Source organism: Salminus brasiliensis, chromosome 25 (genome assembly GCF_030463535.1).
Source record: "Salminus brasiliensis chromosome 25, fSalBra1.hap2, whole genome shotgun sequence".
NCBI classification, from domain to species: Eukaryota; Metazoa; Chordata; class Actinopteri; order Characiformes; family Bryconidae; genus Salminus; species Salminus brasiliensis.
In genome coordinates this window covers 26249037-26260756 of record NC_132902.1, presented here as the reverse complement: position 1 = coordinate 26260756, position 11720 = coordinate 26249037, and the positions used below count along the sequence as shown (strand labels likewise).

General features: G+C 42.2%; 1 protein-coding gene across 1 annotated transcript; it reads left to right on the top strand.

Moving 5' to 3' along the window:
- The first annotated feature begins 1308 nt into the window (after nt 1-1308).
- Nucleotides 1309-2193, top strand: LOC140548271 (C3a anaphylatoxin chemotactic receptor-like). The gene has a single exon (XM_072671765.1). It carries the CDS (start codon nt 1309-1311, stop codon nt 2191-2193), a length of 885 nt encoding a protein of 294 aa, XP_072527866.1.
- Nucleotides 2194-11720: the final 9527 nt, after the last annotated feature.

Genomic DNA, 11720 nt, shown 5'->3' with positions numbered 1-11720 from the left:
AATCAGACTATATAAAAAATCTGCATATTTAACACATAATTCTTATTTATATAATTAATATAATGGATCTCCATAAGATGTAAAGGCTCTAAAGGTGTGTGGCTGTGGTATCTCGCACCAAGAGGCTGGCATCAGATCTTTTAGCAGGTCCTGGAAGATAAGATATGGGGCCTCCATGAGCATCAATGAGCCTTGGGTTCACCGGCTGTCCTTTCTTGAACCACTTTGGTACATTTACATTTACGGCATTTAGCAGACGCTCTTCTCCAGAGCGACTTACAAACGACCTTCACTGTTTACCCAAGAAGAACCTCAGCTGGTTTAAATAGACTAAAATTCTAAAAATTCAATAGACTAAAGATCCTCTAATCTTAGACTCTACTAAACACAAGTCAATATGGAGACCATAATACTCTACTCTTCACCCAAGTCCTCTCAGAAGAGAAGGGTCTTCAGTCTGGGTTTGAGGACAGCGAGCGCTGGACTTTGCTGTTCGGACACCCAGGGGGTCTTCCGTGGATCTTAAAGGATGGCGGGTCGAGCCGAGCCGTACTTGAAGCTGGAAGGGCTCTTGGTGCAGATCATGGCTCTTTTGACCATCGCCATCAAGTACGGAGGGGCTGGCTGGTCCAGTCTTGGCTTTGTAGACCAGAGTCAGGGGTCTGAATCTGATGACCTGGGCAGCATCTACAGGAAGCTACAGTGAAGAGAGAACGCAGCAGTGGAGGAGAAGCTGAACATGGCTGAACTTAGAAACATTGAAGACGATCCGACCCATACCGCTGTGTTCTGGATCAGCTGCAGGGGTCTGATGGTGCACAGAGGAAGACCAGCCAGAAGAGAGCTGCAGTGCACCTGGGCGACTCTCTAGAGAGAAAGGGTGGAATTCTCCGGATGTTGCTCAGGAGGAATCTGCATGACCGAGTTACGTTTGCAACATGACTTGAGACACTAACTTTGGTAGATACTGACCACTGCATACTGGCAACACCCTAAAAGACCTGCCTGATGTTTTGGAGATGTTCTGACCCAGTCAACATCTATAACGTCACAGTTTGGTTCTTGTCAAAGTGTCTCAGATTCTTACGCTCGCCCAGCACCTCCATCTCCTGTAGATGGTCCATCCCCCTTGACTGGAGCCACTGGACCCAGATCATCAGTGTTCTTCACTGGTTTTAATGTTTTGGCTAATGAAGCCTCTTAACTCATAGCTGAAATATTTGAACCCGATAACTACAAATAAACAGAGAACTGGATCATTGCTCTCTGAGCTTCCTGTCGGGAGGCTCGGGAGTCATTCCGGCAAACATGCAGAACACCAACAGCAGCGAGTCTGACTCCGCCGCCTGGAGCCAGGCTAACCTGGTGAGCTCAGTGCTGATGGGCTTCTTCTGTGCTGTTGGAGTTCCTGGCAATATCGCAGTGATCGTGATCATCCTCCTGTGGTTCAAGAAGGACAACTTCACCGTGCATCTGATGCTGAACCTGGCTGCCTCGGACGTCCTGTGTTTGATGACCCTGCCAGTGTGGATGTACAACCAGCTCTTCAACTGGACTATGGGAAGATCCCTCTGCAAGTTCTTCATCTCACTCGTCTACAGCAGTGCATCTGCCAGCTTGATGACCGTCACCATGATCAGCGTTCATCGCTACGTACAGGTTTGCTGTCCAGAGAAATGGTCCAAACTGGGCAAAAAAGGAGAGAACTTACTGTTGTTCAGTATTTGGGTCTTTGGGTTCGCTTTGTCCGTTCCAGAGATGCTCACGAGAGAGGTCATCTTGAGCAGATCCAAGAGGGAATGTGGACGAGTGACTTTCTCAGACGAATACAGGCTCATAGTTGCTGCATTAGAAACTCTGCTGACATTTGTTCTTCCTTTATCCATCATGGTCACCTCCTATTATCGTCTCCACCAGAGAGTGACCCAGGGAGCTTTATTCCATAGTCAGAGACTGACCAGAATAGTGACCATCATTGTGGTGATGACCTTCATCTTCTCATCACCGTGTCACCTGATCAATTTGGTGGAAATTTCCGGGGTTGCCATGAAACGCTCTTATCCAGGTTTCCAGGCTTTTAAAAATACAGTGGGTGACATCGCCGTGAGCTTCACCTTCATCAACAGCTGTGTGAATCCACTCCTCTACGCTTTTGCTTCTCGGAGTCTTCGTCAAAGTTCTCAAACGAACTAAACGAGAACCGACAGTGCTCCAATCGTCTTTAAACGTCAGGTGAAGTTTAGGGAGTTAAGTGAAGTTTTCAGAGCCTTGTTTTCAACTCATAGCTTAAATATCTGAACCTGAGAACCAAAAAATAAACAGAAAACTGGACGGTTTCTCTCTCAACTTCCTGTTGGGAGTTTTTCCCATTCAGATCACCAAACATGGTGGAGGTAGTTTCATCATCAACAACTCACAGTGAGAGCTAGCCAGGCTAAAGTTCAGCCTCCAAACATGGTGGAGGTAGTTTCATCATCAACAGCTCACAGTGAGAGCTAGCCAGACTAAAGTACAGCTTCCAAACATGGTGGAGGTAGTTTCATCTATAACTCACAGTGAGAGCTAGCCAGGCTAAAGTACAGCTTCCAAACATGGTGGAGGTAGTTTCATCATCAACAACTCACAGTGAGAGCTAGCCAGACTAAAGTTCTGCCTCTAAACATGAGCAGCAATTTAAACTCCACCCTTTGGAGCTAGGCTAAGGCTTGATACACACTACAGGATTTTGAAAATCTTAACATCCAGCACAGCTCAGCTTTTACTTCTTTAATTAATTAGTTTGTTTCATTTGTTCCCCTTTTTTTTCTCCAATGTGGTTCTGCCAATTAACTTACTCGTTCATAGCGCCCCCTAGCACTGGCAATGCTCCTGACACTAGGAGGGTAAGGCCTTAACTCACGATACCTCCTCCAATACACGTGAGGTCAGCCACCGCTACTTTTTACACCGCTTCTAACACTGTATAACACATGAATATGTATTTAATAACACATTTAATAAAACATTAACAGGTTACATTTAAGTTTATACCAGTAATTATAGAATGAGAATTATATTTTTTATGTAATATGTTTTCTAAAGTAAATCACATTTTAATTTTTTATGAATTGATATGTGCATTCACAACAAAGATTCGGTAGCATCAGTATTCAGTATTATTGGTTAATTGCCAGTTAATTGTTTAGTTAAAGCCTCATATATACTGAAAATTCACTGTACACCTCATATCTCCAAATGGCAACTTCACAGGAGAAGAGAAAAAACATAACTTTTAATGGATGTTGATGTAAAAAGATTTAATTATATTCATTTCTATGAATCAAATCATCATGGAAACAATGAAAATGCTTTGATATCGCTGCTGTTCAATAAAAACATGTATCTCCATTTTTGTCTGTTTTTAGTTTTCTCCATGTTTTAAACCCTGTAGCTGTTCAGTATACTGTGTAAATAATTCTAAATGAATGGACCAATAGAAATCCTCTAAATGACTTCTGTAAAGTCTTTATTTTGAAAATTTAGTTTTCTAAAATTGAAGAGATATATTTCATAAATAGTTTCCCATGGCCAACAGTCCTGTACTTTTGTGAAGGTAGAAATAAAATACTCTTGTTAAAATAGCATTTTGCTATTTTACCAATAGCATCAGTCACATGATTAAATGCCAAGTAAGTTTTAACAATGAACCCACGTGCAATTGTGCTCTCTCAGACTCTGGCCATTGATGGCAAAGCAGCATGGCTTGGGATTCAAACTCATAATAGTGTCCATAGTGGAAGTGCATTAGACCGCAGAGCCACTTTGATGCCCCCCCCCCCCCCCCGCCCTTATTCAGATGATGCTTCTCTATAGGGGGCGCTAATGGCATGCTTCGCATTTACAGTTGTGTAAATAGCCGTTGATTAAAAACTACTGGAGAGTTTCTATTCAGAAGATGATTAGATGATGCCTAGAGTCAAGGACAGTGAAGGTCATTGATGTTGTGAGGGACCCTGGACTGAATATTAATCTGCAAAGTTGTCCTTGTAATGATTGTCTGGGATCTATTAATATTAAAAGTGGTGAACTGCTTTAACAGCCAGACCAGCCTTTTTTTTTATGCCTTTCTTTTTGAAGGCCATCATGAAAGCCCACTGGGAGTTCATATCAGTATGAAAAATACCTTTCTAATGTAGATACCTCTCAGCTTCCTCAAGTAGTTCTATTCCACATGGTGGAGACAAAGAGCTACAGATACCCCTCAGATCTCACTCTTACATAAAGGCCTAAACATCCAAAGGGTAGATTGGAGGTCAAATAATAGAAGAGGTTGCAAGACTCTAATGTGACACTGAGGATGATTTACGGTGGGAAGAAATGGGCTAATTTAACAGCATTATTAATTGTTGATGTGCCTCTGCTGGACTGATTTGTTGCACAAGAATGGACACACACACACACACACACACACACTGGTTGTCCAAAAGTATCCAGACAATTCAGTTAATTGTTGCAATCTTAATGAGCTTAAGTATGCACACATGGTTTCAATAATCCGCTTATAAAGCAATGCCAATAGAATGGGATCAACCAATCAAATGAGCCTAAGGCCAAGAGTGGAGTTCTCTGGAGGGATGGAGCTCCAGCCGATCTCTTTGGGATGAGTTGGTGTGGTTGAACTAATCATTTAACTGTGCTAAGCTTTAAAGCAATCAAATACCAATCACAGATCCAAACACTGGAACAGTAGGTGTCTACAAACATTTGGACATGTAATCACATATGGAAACATGAGTCTGGATCTGGACCAGGCGTGGGCTAGAGGGGTATAAAGCTCCCCCAGCATTGAGCGATGATGCTCCATTCAATACTTTCGGGACGAGTTGGGAATGAGGTTGGTGGTCATCACCCAATATCATGACCTTACTAGTGCTCTTGTTGTTGAATGCAATCAAATCCTCACAGCAATGCTCTGCTCTAAAATCTAGTAGAAAGTCTTCTTCTCTGGACAGTAGAGTTTACAGTTACTTCAACAAAAGCAGATCAACTCTTTTTAATACCCTTGATTTTAGAAGAAACTATGAATGAGCAGGTGTCCCAATACTTTTGACCATGTACGGCCAAGAGTGGAGTTCTCTGGAGGGATGGAGCTCCAGCCGATGTCTTTAGGATGAGTTGGTGTGGTTGACCTAATCATTCAACTCTGCTAAGCTTAAAAGCAATCAAATACCACTCACAGATCCAAACACTGGAACAGCAGGTGTCTACAAACATTTGGACATGTGATTACATATGGAAACATGAGTCTGGATCTGGCTGGGCAGAGTGTGCTGCACACAGTCTTTACTATAAGAGAAAGTCAGATGTATGGGGGTGGTTTGAGCTAGAGGACAGGAAAGGGCTGTACTGGGTCGGGGGGAGATAAGGAAATGCATGTTTTCCAAAGGCAAGACGTAAAGACTGAAGCCAGAGCAGTGATTCACTCAGTCCTATCTGATCTGATCTTCTCAGCAGACCTCAGTATGTTAACCCAAATACACCATAGGTCCATGTACTGTAATTGCTACTTGCACCCATTGCTGACACAGATGTGCAAATGCACACACACAGCTTGTCTAGTCCCTGTAGAGAAGAAGTACTGCCAATAGAATAGGACTCTCTGGAGCAGATCAACATCATGAACCTATTGACTCCATGCTGCCTAATGCCAGGCGTGGGCTAGAGAGGTATAAAGCCCCCCAGCATTGAGCGACGATACTCCATTCAATACTTTTGGGATGAGTTGGGAATGAGGTTGGTGGTCATCATCCAATATCCCGACCTTACTAATGCTCTTGTTGTTGAATGCAATCAAATCCTCACAGCAATGCTCCTCCTCCAAAATCTAGCAGAAAGTCTCTACTCTGGACAGTAGAGTTTACAGTTACTCCAACAAAAGCGGATCAACTCTTTTTAATACCCTTGATTTTAGAAGAAACTATGAATGAGCAGGTGTCCCAATACTTTTGACCATATAGTGCATATAGTGTGAAGATGGCTTACCTTCAGTGGAAGCTAGTCTAGTAGCTACCGGTTGGTGTCACTCTGCATAAGATGAATTTAACATTAACTATCACATATTCAATTTGCCATTGGCCTTTAATCTGGGCTACCTGAGCAGACTGAAGGAAGTACCGCTGTTGGTTGTAGCCCGTCCTCCTCAAGGTGGGAGGTGTTGCTCATTTTGAGGGGCTCCTCTGCTCTCCACAGTTGGACAGAGTGGTTATCTGAGCTACTGTAGCCTTTCTGTCTGACCGTCCTCTGTTATTGACCTCTCTCATCCGTAAGGCGTTTCCATCTGCAGGACTGCAGGACTGCCGCTCACTGGAGGTGTTTTCTTCTGTAGAGACTTCTAGAGACTACTGTGCTGAAAACCCCAAAATTTTATGCATCGCACTGCTACCACGTGATTGGCCGATTGAATCATTGCATGAATGAGTAGGCTTACAGGTGTACCTCAACAAGTGCTTGGTGAATACAGTAAGGGCCTGTTTACACCTGGCATTAACAGTGTGTTTGGTGATCGGATCACATCCTGAGCCAGATGTGGTGTGATCGGATTCTGATCGGAACCTGCATTCGGAGGTGGTAGAGTCATTATAGAAAATGCTAGAACCTTCAATTGTTCCATAGCGTTGTAGAAAGAACTCCAGGATCAGGCCAATAAAACTGGAATGATGTACATTTTAGGGTGTTTTTTTAAGCAGGGAAGTAAAATCTGATCTCATCCAGTCACACTGGAGACACATTTTAAAGGCGAGTGTAAACAGAATCCAGTCAAAGTAGATCCAGATACTATCCAGATACGTAATGCATATTAATGCCAGACCCTAATCTCCTTCTTGTGAACATGATTCACTTGTAAAAACAATGGATACGAGCTTTAACCACATGCCATAAATGTAAAGGTCGCTCAGATTGGTGAAACCCTTTTTGTGGATGGCTGTACTGTATGTAGCACCAAAAAGGGTTTGGTGACAAGTCAAAGAACACGTTTTCAACGTTCAGTGTGTCCGAAAGCTGAGTATTTTCCCTTCAGTGAAAAATTTCAGCTTAACCCCTGCTAGAAAAACAGTGCAAATAGGGTGATATTACTGTTTACACTCTTCTGCAGCCTGTTTTTATTACCATATTAAATTCTGAGTGTTATATTAAATATTAAAATAACAAAACAAAACATAAAAGCTTGATTTTGAAGTAAAATTAGAGTAAAAATGACAGTACAAACAGATATGGATATAGATATGTTGATTCACCTCCCAATGGATTGTGACGAAAAGATTTAACGTCACTATGCTACAGCATGTTTAGTCTCCTGGGCCTCTTCCACGGCCGCCAAGATCGACAAACCTCCTACGAGGCATTTAACAAAGATGCCCCAGGCAGATAGGATGAACGTCGAGGACGAGCTCGTCGTTCCCAAGCCATCCATCATTAATAGCAGCGTGGGACAGTTTGTTAGAGCACATATGTAGGAGTGTGTACATATTTCACTCTGAAGAAGGGCAAATTTGATGGACATTCGGAAATTCTCATCATTTAATGTGCGGCTACTGGTGGTCCAATACGTTTCAGGCCTTAAATGCTAAATAGTTTGGATGATAAGGAAGCATTACAGTCATTATCTGTATGGGAGAGAATGCTGATTTCACAGGAAAGAGATTAGAGTGTACTGTTTACACTCCTGCTTCATTTCCCACTGACCAGGCCGAGGTTATCTCATCACGCAAGCGCTGCAGAACGCCAAGACTTCTATATGATCTCAGGGGCTTGTTTGTCCAGGGTTTGGCGGTCAGTGACATGGTAGTGATAATGCATAATAAGACATTTCCACTGTTCATTTGTAAAAAAAATAAGCATGACCAAGGGTCAGACACGAGAATAAGACAGGGCCAAGTGTTGAAACCCCGACAATTAGCCTGTTTTACCATTTGACTCTCAGCAGACGCTCATATCAGTCTTGCAATAACGAGGCGTTTAATTTGGTCAAACCGCAGTTGGTGTAGTGTAGTGGGTAACACCACCTTCCCTGAGGCAGACTAGGGTTTTAATTCTTTGGCTGGGCCCAAGCCCACCACACTACTGTCTACATGCTGTGAAAAACCTCTTCTGTACATGGTTTATATGGCCAAAGAACCCTTTTTTTTCCAATGCATAGTGTGTCCAAATGTCCGAATGTTTGTGGACACTCCTTCTAATGAACGCATTCAGCTACTTTAAGCTGCACCCATTGCTGACACAGCTTGTCTAGTCCCTGTAGAGAAGAAGTACTGCCCATAGAATAGAATAGGACGCTCTGGTCAGAGCAGGTAAGCATGACCCATAGGCAAGCAGGCCTGCCTAATGCCAGGCGTGGGCTATAGAGGGGTATAAAGCCCCCCAGCATTGAGCTGTGGAGCAGTGGAAGTGGAACTGTATTGGAAGAACATCCAGTACTTGTGGGATGCGCTAAAGAGGTTGAGGATGAGTTGCAGTGGTGATCAACCATTCTGAATCATTGCTGAACGCAATCAAATCCTCACAGCAATGCTCCTCCAAAATCTAGTAGTACTGTCTAATTCTTTCCATGACAGTAGAGACAGTTACTTCAACAAAAGCAGGATATAATAATACAATAATACCCTTGATTTCAGCAGAAACAATGAATGAATAAGCAGGTGTCCCAATACTTTTGTCCAACAAGGCATTGTTAAGCAAGCACACTGAGGAGCAGGTTCACGCAACCAATTTTAGATAGGCAGCTACTACAGTCAGCGCTGAGCTGGAAAATGAATCACTGCAATCTGGGTCAGTCCCGTACTTCAGGACGAGCCTCGCTGCCTCCTTCTGCCTCGTTCTCTGGTGGAAAGCAGTAACAGCATGTGACCACAACAGAAAAAAAGACTTAACCCCTGGTAGACCAAATTCATTCAAATTTTTTTAAATGACATCTTCTTCTGGACCAGCAGGAAGCTGTGCATGAAGGCAGGCTCCAGAAGATACAGTCTGGGATGTGAAGCAGTTTAAGTCTGTAAGTAATTGGACGATGATGCAATATTTGGTTTTGTTTTCCAGCCCAATTAACTTGATATAAAGCAAAGATTTCATCACATCAACTCTTACAGAACTCTCCTCTGAAGTTTTCTAAAAGCATTAATGATCGAGGATGGAGATGGTAATGCAGTGATTGAGCTGCTTTTTGGAGAATAACCAGAGTTTTAAAGAATTAAAAAATTTAGAACATTTAAAGAACACCAGATTTTCCATATGGATGTCAGGGACACACACACCCTATAAGCTTCACAATTACTTCAATTCGGGCCTGTTCCAGTCCAAAAAAAAAGAAAAATACGGTCCACTGGTGGCACTATTGAGCACAATACACTCAAACACTCACACAACCCATTGGTCATACTTGAAGAAGAATTAGAAAAACAGCGCTTGGGAGTAAAGTTGGAGCTGAATCCATCTTTCAGAGCTTATCTTATCAGTAGTGATTCACAATGGGGGATCACATGTTCAGAATATAAAATGATGTGAAATGTTGATGTCATCATTTAATAAAAAAATATATATATATAAATATCGTCGCTGTCCGATCAAAAACATGTATCTCCAAAACAAAACAAAACTTTACAGAAGACGAAAAAAACCTTCCGAACTTTCAATGGAAGTCCAGGTCATTTTGGAGCATTGAACATATAGTGAACCAGAAATACATTTACAGACATTTACAGCTGTTGGCTGATGTTCATATCCAGAGGTCTTATTAGGAGAATGTAGAGACCTGAACCCTAAACCCTGTCATTTAGAAGGCAGTGTGGTTATCCACTGCGCTGTGCAAACAACCTGCCCTTGAAAAACAGCCATTAACGCATCCAAATGGTTCTTTGAGTTGTAAGGGTGCTGAAGAACCTGAAGAACCCTTAAAGAACATGCCTTCTATAAATGGTGATTGGTCATGCAGGGCTGGGGTGAGGTCGGGAGGGCCTTGAAGCATGTAGGGATGGAAATGGGATGGTTAGGATGCTCTCTCTAGGCTCTATAGACCACAGACTTCAAGCTACACCAGTGAGAACTTTAAAGATCCCATCTTCAGGGCATCTGGTATAAAGATACCTTGAGCTTCCACTCACTTGGCCACATTATTATTATATGTGGTAGTTCCTCCTTATGAGCTCCTCGTAAAATCTTCAGGGCACTTCATGTATTTAATGCTGAAGATGAGCCAGTGTGACATGTTCTTAGCAGCTTACAGTTTAAGACAGGGTAAGACTTTGGATTCCACTGTTTACAAACCAACGCCAGTGTGAACCACCAGTCACGGCTTCATTATTACTTGATAAGCCAGTTCCAGACAGCAGATTTCAGACACCAGCACAGTTCTCAGGATCTTCACATTCTTCTGAAAACCCCAGAGTCTGTCTTGAGAAACAATAACTGTAAAACGTTACCTCACATCAAAAATTACGTAACCGTTCATGGCTTCACAGACAGAATGCAAAATAACATATGATGTGTTGTTATTAGCAAACAGTGCTAACCTGGGACAATGCTAACCATGTTAACTTGAGACATTACAAGTGTGATATATTTAGATTAGATTCATTATGAAACACCAGTAAAGGTAAACTCACACAACATTGACAAAAGTATTGGGACAAGGAGTTGATCTTGCTTCAGGGAAGAAGACTTTCTACTAACTAGTGTTAGTGAGGTCAGGATGTTGGATGATGATCATAACCCCACCTCATCAGCTCCACTATCCATCATTCCAGAGAACACAGATCCTCTACTGCTCCACAGCTACAATGCTGGTGCGCTTTCTACCCCCTATACTAGCCCACGCCTGGCATTAGGCAGCATGGTGCCAATAGGTTCATCAGGTTAATCTACTCCAGAGAGTCCTATTCTATTGGCAGTACTTCTTCTCTACCCTGGACCCTTCAAATACTAGCCCAGCACATTTCTCAGGACCTTCAGGTTCTTCTGAAAACCACTATCTTGAGTCTATCTTGAGAAACAATAACTGTAACAATGTTACCACATCAAAAATGAGGTAACCATCTATGGCTTCACAGACTGCTTTCTGAACAGAAGGACAGAAGGTATGAAAGAAACTCTATATAGGTTAATTGTACTCTTTTCCTTCTGAGCATAGCAAAGAGGTCATTTTACCATAGAAGACCATAGAAAACGATCAACGTGGACGTTTTCACTGTGAGGTCAGGCTGAATGTAATATTTATAGCAGCATAGAACAATTTTATGACCATATATGTGGGAATACATACAAATATTTTACTTTATTTTACATTTTCACCATCTAATGTCAGTATGTACTGGTGGACCACTATGTTTTAGGTCTTAGTTTGGAAAATATGGAACTGGAACAACAAAAGATCTCGAAGAAACGTAGTAAAACCAGTTACCAGTGTAAAAAGACCTTTTTTAGACGTTAAATTTAGCAAATAATTCAAAATTGTGTCAAATCTGCAGAAAAAAACATCAGATTTTATTTGTTTGCTTGTCTATTTTTTACTCAAAGAATTATCTCAACATGGGGGCACAAACTTTTGCATGTAAAATGCAAAGCAGTATCGCAACTGAAAGGGAAATAACCGTCTGACTTAATTATTTCCAGTGTAAAGGTTTGCAGAACTGTATCACGCACCGCATGACGGAGAGCGATAGCAGAGCCGGCAGAGCTGGAGCATTACCTGG

Bases quoted from the DNA above. Each gene is read 5' to 3' on its own strand.
- LOC140548271 (XM_072671765.1), top strand. From the start codon at position 1,309: ATGCAGAACACCAACAGCAGCGAGTCTGACTCCGCCGCCTGGAGCCAG.